At 57.4% G+C, this 19,251-nt stretch overlaps 6 protein-coding genes across 6 annotated transcripts; 4 read left to right on the top strand and 2 right to left on the bottom strand.

Moving 5' to 3' along the window:
* Nucleotides 1-39: 39 nt before the first annotated feature.
* Nucleotides 40-1,212, top strand: LTHEOB_7580 (Lipase class 3; the record flags this gene model as incomplete). The annotated part of the gene is made up of 5 exons (XM_035516962.1): nucleotides 40-60; nucleotides 116-191; nucleotides 245-525; nucleotides 577-975; nucleotides 1,030-1,212. 5 exons carry the CDS (start codon nucleotides 40-42, stop codon nucleotides 1,210-1,212), a joined length of 960 nt encoding a protein of 319 aa, XP_035371089.1.
* Nucleotides 1,213-1,993: 781 nt separating this feature from the next.
* On the bottom strand, nucleotides 1,994-2,690 carry LTHEOB_7579 (Cytochrome b succinate dehydrogenase small subunit CybS; the record flags this gene model as incomplete). The annotated part of the gene is made up of 3 exons (XM_035516960.1): nucleotides 1,994-2,165; nucleotides 2,218-2,337; nucleotides 2,389-2,690. The coding sequence occupies 3 exons, from the start codon at nucleotides 2,688-2,690 to the stop codon at nucleotides 1,994-1,996; spliced, it is 594 nt and encodes a 197-aa protein (XP_035371088.1).
* A 238-nt stretch (nucleotides 2,691-2,928) lies between these two features.
* LTHEOB_7578 (Mitochondrial processing) lies at nucleotides 2,929-4,585 on the top strand (the record flags this gene model as incomplete). Its single annotated transcript, XM_035516959.1, has 5 exons — nucleotides 2,929-3,081; nucleotides 3,136-3,261; nucleotides 3,326-3,403; nucleotides 3,453-4,144; nucleotides 4,195-4,585. The coding sequence occupies 5 exons, from the start codon at nucleotides 2,929-2,931 to the stop codon at nucleotides 4,583-4,585; spliced, it is 1,440 nt and encodes a 479-aa protein (XP_035371087.1).
* A 726-nt stretch (nucleotides 4,586-5,311) lies between these two features.
* On the bottom strand, nucleotides 5,312-5,819 carry LTHEOB_7577 (Mitochondrial ATPAse iATP family protein; the record flags this gene model as incomplete). Its single annotated transcript, XM_035516958.1, has 4 exons — nucleotides 5,312-5,351; nucleotides 5,425-5,490; nucleotides 5,565-5,630; nucleotides 5,695-5,819. The coding sequence occupies 4 exons, from the start codon at nucleotides 5,817-5,819 to the stop codon at nucleotides 5,312-5,314; spliced, it is 297 nt and encodes a 98-aa protein (XP_035371086.1).
* Nucleotides 5,820-7,890: 2,071 nt separating this feature from the next.
* LTHEOB_7576 (14-3-3 protein) lies at nucleotides 7,891-8,902 on the top strand (the record flags this gene model as incomplete). Its single annotated transcript, XM_035516957.1, has 5 exons — nucleotides 7,891-7,954; nucleotides 8,010-8,316; nucleotides 8,374-8,615; nucleotides 8,669-8,739; nucleotides 8,795-8,902. The coding sequence occupies 5 exons, from the start codon at nucleotides 7,891-7,893 to the stop codon at nucleotides 8,900-8,902; spliced, it is 792 nt and encodes a 263-aa protein (XP_035371085.1).
* Nucleotides 8,903-15,233: 6,331 nt separating this feature from the next.
* Nucleotides 15,234-15,881, top strand: LTHEOB_7575 (BZIP transcription factor; the record flags this gene model as incomplete). The annotated part of the gene is made up of 3 exons (XM_035516956.1): nucleotides 15,234-15,574; nucleotides 15,635-15,739; nucleotides 15,794-15,881. 3 exons carry the CDS (start codon nucleotides 15,234-15,236, stop codon nucleotides 15,879-15,881), a joined length of 534 nt encoding a protein of 177 aa, XP_035371084.1.
* Between the last annotated feature and the right edge of the window lie 3,370 nt (nucleotides 15,882-19,251).

The raw sequence follows: 19,251 nt of genomic DNA, 5'->3' as shown, positions 1-19,251 counted from the left end.
CGGTGGCTTTATCCGTCTTCTTGACGCCCAATTTCCAAAATGCTTTTCCGCTCGCTGCGGGTACCTTTGCACTCTAGCTCCAATCACCTCATCACTTATTGACTTGTACTATCAGGTATTCATCCTCGCCGTCTGCTCATGCCTGAGCGTCGGAAGTCCAATCGCCAAACGCAAGACTCCAGGACCAAGCGGTTGGTGAGCTTGTTTCTACCCGATAGTGCTTCTAGTTGACAACTCCTTCTAGTGTCTAATGAACTGTTTGCCAAATTTGTACGTTATGCAGACTTCTCCTCTGCAGCATACGCATCCGATTGTCCGAATCCCCCGTTCGGAGCAACTGTCACCCACCGAATCAACAACCCGGATACGGACACTCAAGGCTTTGTAGCGCGAGACGACACTGCCAAAGAGATTGTCATCGCCTTCCGCGGCACCTCCAATCTCGCAGATTTTGGGACGGACTTCTCGCAAAAGCTCATCCCGTACACATCCCCTGGCGTGACGGCCGCCTGTGACGACTGTACAGTAAGCGCTATCCCCTGAATCAACTTATCACAGGCTAACCACGACCGCTAGGCACACGAAGGCTTCCTCACCGCTTGGAACAGCGTCGCCAACGAGTCCATCCTGGCCGTCCGTGATCAGCTCTCATCCAACCCTTCCTACGCCGTCACAGTCACTGGACACTCGCTTGGCGCCTCGCTGGCCGCGCTCGCCACCCTATCCTTCATCGGCTCCGATATCCCCGTGACTACGTATACTTTTGGCCAGCCACGTACCGGCAACGCGGCGTGGGCCGACTTCGTCGACCAGCAGGCGCCGTCGAGCAAGTTGTTCCGCGTCACGCATGCCAACGACGGCGTGCCGCAGACGATCCCCACGAGCGACGGGTACAAGCATCACTCGACCGAGTACTGGCAGCGAGACGCGGCAACGCCATTAGGCGTATTCCAATGTTCCGGGCAGGAGCCTTCGGTCAGTTCAGCGATGATGATCTGAAGAAGTTGAGAGCTGACGTAGGCTTTGTAGGACTGTAATAACTCGGTCAGAGGCACCGGCCTAGGTGCACACGGTATCGGCATCAATGCTGCTCATCTTAAGTATCTCAGCGTCTCGACGGGCAACCCTCTCGATGGTGGAGCGACTGCCTGCAAGGGCAAACCGCCTGGTATTTTGGGTGGCCTTGAAGGTTTCTTGGGGCTTGAGGATTAATGAACGAAGAACTGTGCTGATATATTACCAACCGGCGAGTTTCAGTTTCAGTAGAAGTTCCAGGAATGGACTTGATTGGTTATGATCTGATGTGTGAGCGCATTAGCAATAAGGGGCTTGCTTACATCCCATATATCTACGATTTGAGACTGCTGGATCAATAATGACATCTCGCTAAGTTTGAACAAACCTCTCTACCAACAAGCAGTGGTGTCCCAATTGCTTGGCAACCCTCAGCATGCTGAAACCCACTCGACACATTGGTTTTCGCTCCCAGCATCTCCATATGCAGTCACTTCATGCTCAAAGAAAAAATCAGCCCTGACCTAGACGAAAGCTGTTTCTGCATTTCCCTCATGAATGGCAATTTGAAGTTGTGAAGGTTGTCAATTGCGCTGTGCAGGGTAAATGTTCACCCGACCATCGAGCCGGCAGATTCGGGTGAACTCGGACGAAATCGGTTATGCTGTCCACCCTGGAATCTTCGCAAGCGAGAACGGCTTTGGCAATGGAGAGCGGCCGGATTTTAATATTGTTTAAAAAGTAATAGGATCAAGTTGGACTGGTGCTATGCTGCGTATGTGAAGCGTTAGTGACCATGATCCACATGACAACTTCTGATTGGTATACTCTCCCATCTTCGAGATGGCCCTCATGGTGATTGGAAAACCTGCATAGAAGGTGAATTGACGCGATCACCTTGGTCATATGGCGCTGTACGAAAGGCATCCATTTATCGCGGCAAAAGCATCCTACGCAATTCTATTTTAAATACGCATGTTTATTGCTTCGCGGTCCAGACCCTCTTAACAGCCTCAGTGATACCGACGTCGTTCGTCTCGAACTCGTAGATGCCGTAGGCAACGAGCAGGGTGGCTCCGTTCAGAAGCCAGCTGAAAAGCTTGAACACACCAGGTACTCTGTACTTGGGCAAATAGTCAATGATGACAGACCTAGCAACAATTAGTTCTTGTGTCAACTTCTGAGGGGCGCACAATTGCGTACTGGAAGCCGATGTGCGTGTGGAGGACGAGAAGGGCGCCGAACACGGCATCAGAAACCGGGTTCAGGGTGCCGGCGGCGAAGGGAGCGACGGTAAGGGGAATGAGAGCAGCGGCGATGACCCTGCAAGGATACATTAACTAGGTCCCCGGACTATGCATGGGGCTATCGGACCTCTCGAAGGACCAGTGGTAGCTGCCATGGGTGGCCGAAACCGGGGGGACTGGGGCGGGGTCGTTGGCAGTGCCCTGGACGCGCTGGGGCAGCGGGGGCAGAATTGCCCTGCTGGCAGAAGCGTGGAAGGGCGCGATGCGGGCGGCGGGCAGAGCATCGCGGACGAAGGAGGGCTTCACGGGCGTCCGGGTGAGCGGGGCGTGGAGGCGGAAGACGGACGCGGCGGGGGCCCGCGTGGTGAGCAGGCGCGAGGCGGGCGCAGCCTGGCAGGCGCGCAGAGTTGGGCGCACGATGGATGCCATTGTGTATCGCGATGGAGGATGTAAAGGACCGCGAGGGCAGGCGCTTGAGAGCGTCGACATCACCGTGCGAATGCCGAGGTCACCCGCTGATCGCGCCAAGAAGTAGTAAGCAAGTGGTGATTGGCTGGTGCCCTGGGAGCAAAAAGGCGTCGACTGGAACACCGCCCGAAGGGCCAACATCACCTGCAACCCGGTAGCTCTCTCGACCTCCCAACCTCCCATCTCGACCGTTCCCAATATGGCATCCCGACGGCTCGCGTTCAACTTGCAGCAGGCCATGCGCAGCCGCGCGGCCCTGAGCTCCGTCCGGTCGCCGTTGACAAGAGGCCTGGCTACTCCGATCAGCTACGGCGCGAAGACGGAGACCACCACCCTCAGCAACGGTTTCACGGTATGCGCCATCGCGCACAGTCCGCCGTGCCCTTGCTGACTCAATTGGTACCAGATTGCTACCGAGCACTCGCCCTGGGCTCAGACCTCGACCGTTGGCGTGTGGATCGACGCCGGCAGCCGCGCCGAGACGGACAAGACCAATGGCACCGCGCACTTCCTGGAGCACCTTGCCTTCAAGGTACGACGCCTGCTGGCCTTTCTGCGGCGTTGACTATGGATGGAGCTGAGACGATTCTCTACAGGGCACCCAGAAGCGCACCCAGCAGCAGCTCGAGCTCGAGATCGAGAACATGGGTGGTCACCTCAACGCCTACACTTCGGTGCGTTCGCCCGCTGCCCAGCAGCGACAACAGTTCTGATTTGAAATAGCGCGAGAACACCGTCTACTACGCCAAGTCCTTCAACTCCGACGTCCCGAACACCGTCGACATTCTGGCCGACATTCTCCAGAACTCCAAGCTCGAGAGCTCCGCCATTGAGCGCGAGCGTGATGTCATCCTCCGTGAGCAGGAGGAGGTCGACAAGCAGCTCGAGGAGGTTGTTTTCGACCACCTCCACGCCACCGCGTACCAGGGCCAGCCGCTCGGCCGCACCATTCTCGGACCCAAGGAGAACATCCAGTCCATCCAGCGTGACGACCTCGAGAGCTACATCAAGACCAACTACACTGCTGACCGCATGGTCCTCGTTGGTGCTGGTGGCATCCCCCACGCCCAGCTCGTCGAGCTTGCCGAGAAGCACTTCGCCGGCCTCCCCACCGCTCCTCCGGCTGGTCTTTCCTCGATCGCCGCCGCTCAGAAGGCCAAGCCCGACTTCATCGGCTCCGAAGTCAGGATCCGTGACGATACCATGCCCACTGCCAACATCGCCATCGCCGTCGAGGGTGTTAGCTGGAAGGACGACGACTACTTCACCGCGCTCGTCGCTCAGGCCATTGTTGGCAACTGGGACCGCGCCATGGGCAGCTCCCCCTACCTTGGCAGCAAGCTCAGCACCTTCGTTCACAACAACAACCTTGCCAACAGCTTCATGAGCTTCTCGACCAGCTACAGCGACACTGGGTAAGATTCAACGGGCTATATGTACTGAGTTGTCATCTAACATTTCATAGTCTCTGGGGTATCTACCTCGTCACTGACGCCGTCACCCGCATCGACGACCTTGTCCACTTCACTCTCCGCGAGTGGTCTCGCCTGTCCTTCAACGTCTCCGAGGCCGAGACCGAGCGTGCTAAGGCTCAGCTGAAGGCTTCCATCCTTCTTTCGCTGGACGGTACTACCGCAACTGCCGAGGACATTGGCCGCCAGATTATCACCACCGGCCGCCGTCTTGCTCCCGAGGAGGTTGAGCGCGTTGTTGGCGCCATCACCGAGAAGGACGTTATGGAGTTCGCGCAAAGAAAGCTCTGGGACCGCGATATTGCCATCAGCGCTGTCGGCCAGATCGAGGGTCTGCTGGACTACTCCAGGATCAGGAACGATATGAGCAGGATGGCGAGCTAGATGGCCAGATCATGCTGTACCCTATGCTAGCGGATATAGAAGAGAGGTTGTGTGTTGTAAATTTAGCCCCTTAGTTTCCTTGCTGTACAAATCTCCTTGGTCATTCATAAGAAAGAGACGCACGCGGGACACAAGGGAGAATTTGAGACGTGAGCGAGAAGTCACGACGCACTGTAACTCGATGGCATCCTTAGGATGACATGCCTTTTGTGAGATGTTTACGCACAGACATGCTGAGTCATTCTAGGCCGATGCCGGTCTCTCCGCAAGCATTCATTTTGCAGTTGAGGATTCCTAAGCCGACAGCCACGACGACGCGAGGCTTCAGGACGCGTAGCTGATTTGTGGGGCTCCTTGTCTAGGGAAAGGGAGACTGCTAAGCGAAATGTAGGCGTTTGGCTATCTATCGGAAAGGTTTGGAATGCATTGGATGAGGCTCGGAGCTTTTCGGATGAGTGTCCGTTTATCCGAACCTGAATCTTTGACGAACAGTCGCATGGCGGGCGTGCGGGGAAAACATCACAGATCGTCGAGAAATTCAAATGAAAGCGATCTTCGCTTTGAAGATGATTCAATGCTGCTAATAGCGCTTTACAGGCAAAAGAAGTACAATTGGCCCCAACGGCCCGTTCCTTCGTGCCCTGACTTGCAGTGTTCCTAAACTCAACGGCCTGATGGCGAATGGTGTCAATCTGTCTGTTTTATGATGTGCTTTGGAGGGCGTTTTTAGTTTTGCTCACCACCCTGCTCCCTCGTAAGGTCGTCGCTGTTCAGACGCGCGGCAATCAGCTTTTCTGCAAGTAAAAATTGAGGTGGGGCGGGTTGCAAGGAATACGAACATGTGCCTGTCAAGCTCGTCGAGGTGCTCCCTCTGCTTCTTGAGCTTCTCCTTCAGCGCCAGCAGCCTGTTACGTGAGAAGAACTTCAGTCAGCCTCGGCTGTATTTGCGAAAGTGCTCATTGGCCAAGGCGCGGCTTACTTCCTCCTCTCCTCCTGGCGGATGTAGAACTCCTCCTGCGCGGCCTCGCGCTTGGTGAAAGCATCACTGCAATGGGCGCGTCATCAGTCTTCACATCGTCCCTGCGATTGAATGGAATTGAAGAGCTCACCCGGCCTTCTCGCCACCGCTACGGGTAGCGCCGGTGTCGCCAGCAGCCATGGCCCGGATGGAGGTGCTGAACGGGCGGGCAGTCGCAGGGGCGCGGAGAGCGCGGGTAATGGTGGTGCGGAGCATCGTGATGGCTGTGCTTTTGTGAGTCTGCGAGAGTGTGATTGATGGGGATTGCGGGGGCTCACGACCTTGCGGTTGAAGGTGGTGCGATGGATGTTGGTTTGGCGGGCGAAGCAGAGTCGAGCTTGGTCGAGCTGCGGCGGCTGCCAGTCTGCCGTGCGCCCGGACCACCTTCTAATGACGTTAGCCGGGGCACATGATCACGTGCAGCTCCTTCTCCATACGGAGACGTGAGGAGATGTCTGGGGAAGAGCGATGACAAGGTGGTCTGGTGGCATGACGCAGAATGGAAGCTCCGAATCCGATCTGTTCACAAGGCGGTATGCCAAGCCGACGCTGTCTTCTCCGCATGAACTGAGAAGATGGAAGTCATGATACAAATGAGGTCGCGACATTCGACGCGCTGCATACGGTGACAGATCACATAATAGTGAAACATAGCGAGGCGGTGGAGGCTTTATTTATTTATTATAAATGTGATGCAGCAAAATTTTGGCAAAGCTCGGTCAAGAGCTGTGCTGCTCGCGGCGCAAGGTGTTGGATGGAGCAGCTGGTGCCAACGCCCTGCACTTGTTCTTGCAGGGCCCTGGGCGGATCGGCTGCGCGATGATGGACCCGTGGCTCCCAGCTAGATCCTCGAAAAGGTGTGCGTTTGCTTCAGGACTGGTCATTTATCGACCGCCGGGAGGACCCAATCAGGCGCGCGCCACCGCGCCGGCTAAGGTTGTGCTGGCACAGCCCCGCGAGGGCGAAATCGCAAAATTGCTGCCCAGAGGACAGGGGCGCTGTCGCAAGGAGCAGCGACAAATACCAGACCTGCCACTGCTCGCGACCAGCCAGCCGTCCGGCTCTCCTTATCGGCGAGACACGCCCCTATGGCAGACTATATTATAGACTTGCACGTGACAGCGCTATTCTGCCCCTGAAGCACAAGCGTGGAAAGGGTCCTGGTGCTGAGGTTTTCGCAACGATCGAAGCCACAGGTAGACGCGACGGTTGGGGCGGGATTGTTCGAGGTTGACAGAAGCATCTGGACAAAAGAGCCCCAACTCCCCCCAATTGTGTTGCAATACTGACTTGGTAAGCCGTTTGATGCACGCAGGGAGGCAAAAGATACGGACGAGCCTGGGCGCTCCCGCCTTGTCTTTCAGCCTTGACGCGCAATGGGACGCCGCCCCGCGCAGCAGCCTTGAGGCGGCTTCTGGAAATTGCGACGGCTGCGCGGGCGCCCAACGGCTTTCAGGCGGGCGCACGCTGGCAATGAGTCACGGGCGCGGCGTGGTGCGAGTGCGCTGGCGTGTTTTGTTCTGTATCATTCGCTCCTGCCGGCCCAGGCGGTGGCCGTAATTGCCCCGTTGCTCTCGCTAAATACGGCTAAGGCCGCCTTCTCTTGGCTTCCTACTGACTGATCGCACGTCAACAACAAACACCACATCCTCTCCCGAGTTCATCCCCTCACGTCCACGTCGCCGCAGGCTCGATATCTTCAGCGTCCCATTTCGCAAACCCCGCCTCTACCCACTGCTTCGTCCATCACGGCCACAGGCTTCCAAGGTGAGAAACAGCCCCGTTCTTTCATCACTCGTTCAGTCTCCTGGGCCCTGCCCGTCGAGCGCTCCGCATGCAACTCGCTGCACGCGGCGCCGTCCAGCGCCCGCAAACCGGGCGCGGGTGCGATATCCAACGCTGCGCCGCAAACCGTCGCAGAATGAGCCAAAGCATTGCGCGCCGACGCTGCCCCACCCTGACGTCCTGACTCCTTACGACTGCACCCCTTCACCGCGGCGTTCTGCGCTCATCCCAACGGCGCCATTCGCTCCTGCCATCTCCTCGGTGCCTTGCCGAGCCGCAGCCGCAGCCGCAGGGAGCGCACGCCAATTCACTCGGCCGGGTCGTGTTGGGCGCGACGCGCCGGCCACTCTGCCCCGCTATCCGCGTCGTTCATACCTTCCTCCGAGCTCCGGCGCCAACGACGGCTGCGCATCCCAGCTGCCATCATGATGCACATTCGCACCTCGTGTTCGAACCTGACGCTGACATTTGCGACACGCAGACCACACATTTCCACGTCACCATGAGTAGCTACGAGAACTCCGTCTACCTGGCCAAGCTCGCCGAGCAGGCCGAGCGCTATGAGGGTATGTACCGAAGCGCCTTGGTTACTGAACGCTGGCCCGTCTGACGCTGCTGCAGAGATGGTTGAGAACATGAAGACCGTCGCCTCCGCAGACCAGGAGCTTTCCGTCGAGGAGCGGAATCTCCTCTCCGTCGCCTACAAGAACGTCATCGGTGCCCGCCGTGCTTCCTGGAGAATCGTGACCTCGATCGAGCAGAAGGAGGAGTCGAAGGGCAACGAGTCCCAGGTTGGCCTGATCAAGGAGTACCGCCAGAAGATTGAGGCCGAGCTCGCCAAGATCTGCGAGGACATCCTGGAGGTTCTGGACCAGCACCTGATCCCCTCTGCGCAGAGCGGCGAGTCCAAGGTTTTCTACCACAAGATGTAAGGTTGCCCGGCGCATCAATTGGGTGCAGCAGACTGACGAAGCCCGCCAAACAGGAAGGGTGACTACCACCGTTACCTCGCTGAGTTCGCCATTGGCGATAAGCGCAAGACCTCTGCCGACAAGTCTCTCGAGGCTTACAAGGCTGCCACCGAGGTTGCCCAGACCGACCTGGCTCCCACTCACCCCATCCGCCTTGGTCTCGCCCTGAACTTCTCCGTCTTCTACTACGAGATTCTCAACTCGCCCGACCAGGCTTGCCACCTCGCCAAGCAGGCGTTCGATGACGCCATTGCTGGTAAGTGATACTGAGTCTTGTTCTAGACACCAAGGCGCTGACGATCGCAACAGAGCTCGACACTCTCAGCGAGGAGAGCTACAAGGACTCCACCCTCATCATGCAGCTGCTCCGTGACAACCTGGTAAGCACCACTCCAATATTCCTCCCTCCATGATCGTCCACTAACAGAAGTGTAGACCCTGTGGACCTCTTCTGAGGCCGAGCCCGCTGCTGAGGCCGCGGAGGCGCCCAAGGAGGCCGCCGCCGAGGCTGCCCCCGCCGAGGAGGCCAAGGCATCCGAGTAAACGTCCTTGATGTCACGTTCCGGTGGCTGGTGTGATGGGGTTTCTTAGTTGGCATTCCATTGGACGAGGATCAAAAAAATTCAGCCACACAAGGGTTTCCTTGGGTCGGCAAAGTGGGGCTGTATCGGTCTTTCTTTGCTTCTAAAGATTCCGTTCAATTTTGCTTAAACCCTAGAAGTTTGCGATAACCCCGGTCTCCTTTTCCCCTTTCTTACCCTACGGCCCTCAATCCCCCTTTGTCGTCCACATTACGATAGCACGCCCCTGCTCTCTGTACGGTCTTAGACCCTTTTCATGAAATCAAATGCCAAAGAACTAAGGATTATAATCAAAAAAATCCGTATCAGAAGGACGTTTTGTTTTGAACTGCGATTTGCGTTCACGCTTTCTGGCACATTCACCTACCTCTCATTCCAGTTCATGGCTGCGCGCTTACGGTAGAGGGCGGCGGAAGGCGTTCGCTTGAAAGTTCAAGCTAGATATCACGGAAGAATGGAAGCTTCTATCGGTAGTACCTTATTGGACAAATCGTCCCCATGTGACAGATGCATATCGCCAAAGGCATGGATTTTGACGACTCGTCCGCAGCAGCAAGGGTCCAGACCAGTTTGTCCTCGCCTTACGGAACCAGGGACAGGCGCGGGATGCGAGATCTTGATCCCCAGATCTACACTACGCATCCGTGGAGGACAATATATTGATGATAGACAAAGCGGATAAGTACGACTCCATATGGCCAAAGTATAGGACAATCCTGGGTGAGGGGTGGTCAAGCCGGGGAACCTTGGTCTGGAAGAGATCTTGTTCCTTGCACTATTGCTTCCCGCTTTCGTGGCTATACAGTGGGGAAGTGTCATAACCTGCTGGTTTCTTTGAAATAGGGCCCGGGACCTAGACAGAGTTGGTGTTGCCGTGGTTTTCGCGTGACAGCAGGAAGTCCGGTACTGGTGGCTGGTGCTTAGAAATGTCGGAGCAATTCCAGAAGGAAGAAGAAGAAACACGAAGGAGGGAGGTAACAGGCACGTTGTCTCGAGAGGAGGCTAAACATGAAACAGATCTGAAGCTGCAGATCAGGGGAGGAGAGCGGAAGCTGGTGTGACTTGGTTGCGTCGGCCAAGGAGGCCAGGAGGGGGGAAAGGGTTAGCAGGTGTGTCCGTGTGTTGGTAGGCCATAGCGCAAGTGGGAGTTTGGCCATGGACCGTGAGCGTAGAAAGGCAGGGCGAACGTAATTGAACTTTCTTCCTTCGCGAAGGGTTTCTTTGGTGGAGGATGACGTGCCCTTTCCTTCTAGAAGATCGGTTAGTCATATGAATGATCCTCACTGTGCTCCAAGCTTCTTTCGTTCTCCGATTGTTCCTTCGCCTCCTCTTACCCTCCCTCGTTTCCCGAGCTGAGCTCGGGTAGAGAGCGGAAAGGAATCAGAGACATACGAAGACGAACGCACTGATCTCCATCAAATTTCTCGAAGGACGCGCCTGGGTAGATCTAAGTCAATATAAATTTTTTTTCCTTACCCTCTTCTTGATTGATCTTCTCGATCCTTGTTCGCATGGACGAACCAACCTGCGCTACTACCAACCTCACTCCTTCACCCCTGCCCGCCTTCCGCTTCCCCGGGCTTGAAGAAAAGAGGGCCTTCCCGCAATGGGTCTGCTCTCCCCTACTCGTGATGGTGGTCATGGCGCAAGGCCAGGCATGTTGTGGGTGTATACTCCGTACCGGCATCGGCTTCGCATCGTACCGTTCCGTAGAACCTGCCCGCGCTAGCCTTTACCCATGTCATCATGATCTCTGCTCGTCATGTGAAGAGGATAGTGCAGCATCGTTCCCTCTTGCGACTCCAAGCGAACTTGACAGAGGGGTGGAAGATGTTAGATGAAACGAGCGTTTACGCGGATTTACGCGCGATGGCTTGCTTGACCGCTTCTTGATGCTTGCACACATACAAAGGGTCCGGATGGGTATTCTTTCCCGCTTCTTCGGGCGTTCTGTGTGTGGGCCGTCTGGGTCGATCTTGAAGATTGTCCATGAAGCCAATATCGAAGATTGGTGATTTCGAACATGCGGGAGGCGTGTGTGCGCACGTAAGTGGATTAGAGTCGTTGTTCATCGTGCCAAGGACCCGGATGGTGGGATCTGTGCTGCGTGGAAGGATATGGGGATGTTCTTTTTCGGCCTCGAACCAGGCTTATCAGCCTTACTATTAGCCATCAGGCTAAAGAAGGAGCCAAGTGGGAAGACTTCATTGCCCTTCCAAGATTTCCGAAGGAGTGGATGATGGAATCAATGAGACATGGGATCGTATCGTCGGCCAAAGATGGGGGAATTAATCCTCTGATGCTCTGCCAAGGGCATACTGACAACGGGAATTCCGGATGATGCAAGTTTAGGCGGTAAGGCATGTGGCGGCAAGTTCCTCTGGCTGATGGCAAGACTGGAAGAAGGGCGTGCGGTTGCGAAGCAGCCTGGGCTGCATCAATTGCTCGCACTCGGGTTGGGCTGAGCTGGGCTGGGCTGAGCGCCTAGAACAGGGCCCATCCCCTTTGGCTCCACTACCTGTGTCTCGTCTTTCCCACGATGTGCCCACCTAGTCGCTCCACTTACCGCGGTGAGTCTGAAGGATAGTAGCTTCAGAGGGGGGCTGTTGCGGGAGCAGTCCGTCTTCCCGGCGAGCCGGAGGATCCATCCGGACCTGACTTTCACCCTTCTCCAAGCGAGCCTCTTGGAACTCGCTTTGGCACCATTGTACGGCCACCTTTCGCTGCAACGCGCTGAGAGCGAACGGTGGAGTCAAACCATAGTCCGTCCTGTTATACCAGGGTCCCGCAATTATTATCGCGGCGTGGGCAGATGTCGACGCACAAGGGGGGTTTGGAAAATTCACGTGGCCCCGTCCTCGCTGCCATGGCGTGCAAAGAGATACGCGGGCGGAGGAGAGCCGGGCGGCATCCAATCGGGCAGGTCGCTTGGCCCTCTACTCGTTTCTTCCGTCTCGCGGCACGCCTTCTACATTGGCCAGGCCCCGCAGAATCGAAGTCTTCGAGCGCGGTTGGCGGCGGTTGCGGCGCTGATTGCCCGTGCCGCCCATCTCGCTTGTGCCAGTCGAGTCTGGCGCGTGTGATTCTCTGTTTTCCACGTGGTAAGCAAGGTGGGCTATGGGGTTGTGAGGATCCCCGTTCTGTGGCATTCGCTACGTTGGCTTGAGGGCAGGGGCATGGTGCGAGAGGGCACTGGGGCAGTCCGAGGTCGGGAGAAGGTTTAATTTGTTGCTTCTGGAAGGACTTTTTCTTCTGTGTCTGGCTGTCAGTGGGGGGTTTTGATTGTGAGAGAAAGGGATTTGCCGGATCGGTTCAGATCTACTTGTTTTGCCCTACGGGGCTGCGGCAGCCCAGCAGAAGACGCGGTGGTTTCCGCCCACCAGGCTCGATGGAGGATAGGAGGGCGGCACACTGACATAGCGGTGAGCAATGTGACAATGGGCATCAGCAAAGCTGTGACAAGGCTGTTTCTGCTGCTCATCAAGAGAAAAATTCACGCGCATGAGGACTGAGTCGCTGGGCGGCGGGGACGCGGTGGATCGAGCACTGCACCCGACAGCCTGCGGCTCTGCCAAAACACTAACATAGGTAGTACGTCGTTGGGCGAATCGAAACCTTGGTTCTGACAGCCTCTGGAAGTGGGCGTTCCTGTCCTTCCGCCTCTCTCACCCGTGCATTCAACACGCGTGCATGCCTGCGGCGCTCTGCCCATCCATTTCCTTTTTCACGACGGACCAAGACGGTGTGTGACGATGAAGCAGGCGCGGTCCCTGACTAGGCCAGCCCGAGGCACGAACTGCAGATCTGCAACAACAGCGCTGACCAGCGGGCACCGGGCAATTTGCTATGGGCGATTCACGGACGCAGCGCAGCATGTTGGCAAAATCTTGCTTGGTCTCGTGAGCCTTCCGCACCCGTCGTCATCAGTACATGTTCTGCGTCGTCGACGGTATCGCTGGCCATGGCGTTGGGCCAGCGCTGCGCACTTTGCTACACTTGCGGTCCTAGCTAGCGCCCGGCCTTGCAAGAGACATGGACATGGGCTGCTTGTCCCATGGCTTCTGACGTCTTCCCGTCCTGCTTCTCCTGGGCCTCAACGCAAAAGCAAACGTCGATGACGCTGGCGTGGTACGTATGTACTCTCGTATCCCGACGGCTGCGCCCGCTGCCGAACGCCCTTAGCCGAACGCCGCGCGCCGTTACAACGTGCGTAGCACCGGAACACAGCCTCGCAGGCAACGGCGCATAATGCTACAGCGGAGTGGCGATGTAAGGCTTCCCAATGCTAAGTCTGGGGATATGACGACGGGCGCGGGACCACTCCTCCGGCCCCATCGCGTGACGGCCGACCTGTCTGCAGAGGGAAGACCCTTGCTCGCGAGCTTTTGCTTTCTTGCCGGCCGGCGAAAAAAAAGACGAGGTGGAGTGTGCGCAGGACGGCCGGCGGTGATGCGCCCGCGCTGGCGGCGGGCCTGATTATGCCCAGAGAGCTGGGCCGGGGCGGGGAGGCGGGCCAGCGCAAGCTCGCTGGCAGCGAGGCGCGGGAGGGGAGGAAGCTCGGAGGGGCTTTTGCGCGGACAGCGCAGAGAGAATAATCGGGTGGGATGCGAATGGCGGTGTTGAAAGTGAGGCCGGCGGGCGTCAAGCGAGCACGATCACGGGTCCTTGGCTGGCCCATGGGACAGATGGCTGCAGCGGCCGGCGCGGGCGGGGGCAGCATGGCACGGCGCGCTGTGTCATGGCACCACCCTGTCTCTGGCTGCGCTGTTCGCCAGAGTGCCCGGCACTTGACGGCAATCAAACCGGGCCGAAGCTGCGGATGGTGATGGGCGTGACACTGGACATGCGGCGGCTCCGGGCGCTGAGTCGGCGTGCGGGTTGCGGCCAGCTCATCCTTGCGGCTGCGTGCGCGCAGAGGAAGCCCCGCGCCCGAGATTGCGCAGGAGGGAAATTTGGCGGATGAGTCAGCGGCGGGGAGAGAGCACGTTGGTGGTCGTGGTTGTGGGTGGGCGGGCGGCTGCATGGAAGGTGCAGTTATACAATTACTGATTGCAGTAAGTCAGGCCTCCTCCACGCCACGTGTGGGCATGCCTTTTCAGGGCACGGCGTAGCCGCAATCGCGCAGCCGCCCCTCACATCCCGGGCGCCGCCCTCGCATAATCTCCTTTCGTGAAGCCCTTAATATAAGCTTCTGTCGCTCTGCTAAGTATCGATAAGGAGATGGCTCCGACGTCGACGAGTCGGGCAGCTCGGCACCATCCGAGCCCTGGGAAGGCGTTGACGAGCGCAGAGGGGCGAGGGCGCAAGGGCGGCGGCCGCGTATCCTTGTGACCTGTGTGCGACCCAGACGCTCGGGAGACCGAGGAAACGGAGCGCCCTGACATTTCAAATTGGGCGGAACGCACGGCAAGCAAGCGGGCGGCGGAGAGGCAAAAGAAAGACTGCGCGGAGGCAGGCGTAGGTATTGTATGTAACTCGCGTGCAGTGGAGATTGGGAGTGGCGCCGCTGGCTGGCAGCGACAGGCCGGAGATCGCTATCTTTTGCCGAGCGGAAATTGAACGCAGGCTGATGAGGTCACTGCAAAGGGCGGTCACTGTGAGGCAAGATGCTCGGGCGAATGCCCTCATACGGGCGTGCGCGCCAGATCGCCGGCCGGCACGATGGCGGCGACAATGCGCGTGCGCCTGCCTGCCCACTGGCCACCGACATTATTGCGGCACTGGAGGAGGATGCGGATCGCCGCCGCAAGCCCTTGGTTCGCCAAGGGCGCCCGCGACTCATCGCTCCGACGTGTCGTCATTGCACAGTGCCCCCTGCCCGGCCGCGCTGCTAACTACGCTACCCGCCGCCCGCCAGCCGACTCTTGTCCCGGCGCCTCAGCATCGCTCCTTGTCCCCTGCGCCCTGCAGCAGGCACTACACTCCACCTCTCCAACACCACGCCTGGCGTTCATCTTCCACGCTTCGCCAGCCATTCCACGCGCCCGCCCCGACCATCAGCCTCCACCCAGCACGCACATGCTGCCGCTGCCCGAAACAGGGTCAGGGTCCACTGCTCCTCTCGCAGCCTAGCGCTAGCCTCCGAAGCACCAAAATCTGCGTGCTCCACGTTACCGCGCCGGCGCTTGGTAGCCTGCACGCCCTTCCCGCCGCACTGCTGCGCTAGCTGCTACTTCATATCGACTTCTCACCTTTCCCACCCAGCGCCGCTGCTGCTCCCACCTTGGCAGAGCTACCATCGCCCGCCACGCCCACTCCTCACCTCCCACCACTCCCACCACCGCCGCCGCATCATGTCTGCGCCCCAGCAGCCCGACGCCGCTCCCACTGCGGCCGTTCCCCCAGCCGCCAATGACCCCCACAGCACCTCGGCCATCGTCGACGACGAGTACGTGAGCCCTGCCTCGTCGTCGTCGTCGATCAACGAGCCCGGCCAGCCCGCACACCTGCCCCGCCCAAAGCTGGGCAGCCGCAAGTCGTCTGGCACCATCATCATCCCGCGCGACAGCCCCCAGGTCGAGCTGGGCGAGGAGGAGGAGGAGTACGACGAGAACGACGCTCGCACCATGAGCCCGCGGAGGACGAGCGAGGAGATCGAGAAAATCAGCCAGGAAGCCCGCGAGGCCCTGATACAGTGAGTCGCAGCACCACCCCGTTGGCTGTTTACCCCTTACTAACCCCGACGCTCTTCCAGGCAAGCCAAAGCCCTCCAGGCCAGCCTTCTCAGCATCGTCGACCGCGTCGAGTCGGTGCGCTGCGAACACGAGAAGCTCGAAGGGGGCAACCGCTTCCTGCAGTCGTACGTCGTCCCCTCGGACACACGTTGCCCACGATGCTAACCGACGCGCTACAGTTACATTGGCGAGCTCATGCAGACGAGCAAGCTGACTGCCGCCGGCGCTGCAAAGGCAAAGGTCACCAAAGGCCGCCCCATCAAATAAATTTCGACTTTTACCACCCGCGGCGGGTTGCAAGATGGCCCGACTCCCCCACCTTGACAACACCCTTCACGCCTTACCACAACATCGTCACTTGCATCGCATCGTTAGCGGGATCATCTCGAGGCACCGTTCCATCGACGGCCTTGCCGAGTATCTGAGCACCACCCACTCATCACCATCATCATCACTGAAACGACGCTTAATCGCTGATCGAACACCCCGGCCACTCCTCGACAGGATGCGATCACCATCGAGATACATCTACTTCCTACCATTTGCCACGGCGGCATATCTTTCCCAGCCAGTCGCGTTTACGAAGCGTGCATAGCGAAAGGCTTATTGGCGTTCAAATCGGTGCACGCACATTTAGTTGGTTGGACTCATTTTCGGCTTCAAAATCTCAACCAGACCGCACATCTGCAATATTCGTTCCGCTCGCTGTACAGACATCAATTGCACCACTACCCTTTACGACATCATCTTCGTCGCACTCCGTCATCGGCCTCCATCGTCCACTACCGACACGATGACGGAACACACTTCATAGGGATACCCTAGGGCACGAGGAGTACATCATCATCGGCGTTTGTTGTCTCTTCTTCATTTCGGGTTTCTTTTCACTGTATTTTTCCACTGCTTTTGGTGTTGCATCATAGCGATCGCTATGTCGGTTTTGTTCCTGAGCGGCTTTCTTGGGGTTCTGGATCTGCTTTGGTTTCTCTCGCGTTCTTGGGGTCTCATCATCACTAAAGGGGGGTCTTGGAAGGAGGAGCAGTCATTATTGTTTACGCTCTAACACATCAGGTTGAAGAAGATGGCTGAATGCACGAGAATGGGGGAATAGTCGAAGACAGCTGTTGTTACACGATACGGCCACAAACCTGCCCCGCGTGGCGGGAGCAACATACGGGAACGCTCATTGCTGGAGAGACGGAAAAGAGCATGAGCCGCGCAAGAGCAGCATGCAGTCTAACGGAACACGGCTGCCTCTGAGCGATATATTTGGCCTTGTGCATTGCCTTGGCATCAGCCCTCGGACGAGCGGCGTACGGCTATTAGAGTAACTTAGGATTATACCCGTTTCCTTTTGTTAGGCGGTTGTCGAATGAAAAGAAAATTTTGGACTCGAACAATGTATTTCTAGCACGGGCTCTGCCTGGTCATCACTTGAATCTTCAAGTCTTCTCTCCACGGCCTTTCTTGGAGGGAGGGAGTCTCCGGGTATCCTGTGATTCTCCACCAGGAAACGTAAAGCGTCTCCACAACGTTGGTTCCTTCCCCTCCCAGCTCATGTGCACGGAACCTTTTTTTTTCCCTTCGGTGGTGTACAAGCAACAGTGCGTTGCAGGCTGCCGTGAGACAACGACATCGGGTCTTCTCTTACCCACGCAAGACACACCGTGGCACTTCTTCGCTCACCCCTGCATGTACTAGTCCGCCTTCTTTTTTCCTTCCATTCGCCATCGGCGTCTTTTTTTTTCGCTGATCATTCCAATGAAATCAATCCCAAAGCAGGCTGCGTGTCCACACTGCCGTCCGACCACCCTCCCTCTTTCGCCCGATCGTCCAATGTCGGGCACGCCATCGGATCTCCACTTTCTTGTGTCGTCCTGAGACAGACGATCGTCATCATCATCATTGACTAATCGTTTCTTCTTTGCGGGGAATGCGCAAGATGGAGGACGGAGACCCCGGCTGGCGTGCTGCCGTGCCACAGTAATCATGCTACCTACAGGACATACGCATTGTCGTTGTTGTCACAATCGCATCCTCCCATTTCAGCTTTCCCGTTCGTTGCTTGACGTCTCTGCGCTTTCCCGCCTGACTCCCTGCATGTGATGCCGCACATATCAGCAGGGACACTACATAACCATTCGCTATCGCCTGTCGACCGGCGGGAAGTTGTTGAGACGCCTTTTTGTCTTCTTTCCTTGCACGTTTGACGTCCGGATCATGGTGTTCCTTGGTTGCGGAGCAGACTAGTGTCAACCAACCAATGGGCCAGCCAACCACATCCACAGCCAGAGCGCACATGTACAATGCCTGTCAAACGCCTGCACTCTCTCTCAACATCGCACATGCTCGCTCTGATTGTTTGTCTCCACGCTTCCATCCCGAAAGACGCCGACTGATCACATACACACCGAGAGCATTACACAAACAAAACCTCTAAGGAGCCTGGGGCGGAAGGGAAAGGAATGAGGCATGATCAGCGCACGAGACCAAAAATTTGGCCGAAAGCTTTTGTGTCGACAAATGCCCGTCAGGCCTCCCGGCATTAGGGTCCTCTTTTCTTTCTTCGTCGTTTAAGGAATCGATATGCCCATTCTACTAGGTTCCCCTTTCGAACGTTTCGGAGAATTCGGCAAGGATGAATAGGCAAAGGCAGCGAGAGTGGGGTACGCGTGACTGCTTGTTGAATGGGAAATGTTGATGACGCTAGAATGATTCCAAGACACTCGCAGCCTGCTTGCCGCCCCGGTTATAATCTTCACTTCGCACTGACTCGCTCGGGATGTCGGACAGGAAGTACTATGGCACGGGGCATGGAAGCGACGTAGAAGCATGGATCGGGGATGACTGAGACGACTCTTCTTTCTGGTCGGGTGCCCGGATACGTTTGATGATGCACAAAGCTAAATGGTTAGTGGGCGACGGCGTTGCGACATAGGATTCGTTAGGCGGGATTGGACAGGACGTGGGAAAGGACTGGGCGGATGCAGTAGAAGCCATGATGATCATGATGTGTATGTGTTTCATCGCTCAGGGATGCCTGTTTCAGTCCTAGCTTGCTGTTGGCCGGGGAAGAAAGGTTGCGACCACACCCCTCATCTTCGGCAGCGCCACGGCCGGCGAACCACGAATGCAGACGCATAACGTATAAATCCACGCACTTAAAACCCTTGACTCGACTCCTGTCTCCGCGGCGCGACAGGGAGATGTGCGAAGGAGGATGGCAGGTGGCTGGTTGATTTGCCTACTAGCCAGGACAAGGTCTCTCATGATACAGGTCCGGAGGAGCGTCTTGTTCGCTTTGTCCAGCACTACTGGGACAGGCGCTGACGATCAGCGCAGGTCGTCGGGGATCACCATCGGCGGTTTTCCTGGTCAAAAGCATTGCGGCGGGTGGCAACCAATCAGGCCGAGCGCAGGGTGCAACGACAAGGCAGAACAGACAGGCAGTCGGCCGGCAGCAACGGCTCTGCCTGCTTGGCTGTCTCTGCTGTCGTCAGCTGGGGTTGGCCCATCTGCTGCCTTGCGGTGCCTGCCTCGGACGTGCTGCTCTTTGCGCCGATCATGGGATTGCCGATCCCAACCGGTCAAACGACGGGGGTATGTATGTCGCGGCGACTGCGGCGGGACGGACACG

Source organism: Lasiodiplodia theobromae (genome assembly GCF_012971845.1).
Source record: "Lasiodiplodia theobromae strain AM2As chromosome Unknown scaffold_23, whole genome shotgun sequence".
In the NCBI taxonomy this organism is placed as follows: domain Eukaryota; kingdom Fungi; phylum Ascomycota; class Dothideomycetes; order Botryosphaeriales; family Botryosphaeriaceae; genus Lasiodiplodia; species Lasiodiplodia theobromae.
Note: the sequence above shows the minus strand (reverse complement) of the source record. Positions and strands in the feature narration are given on the sequence as shown.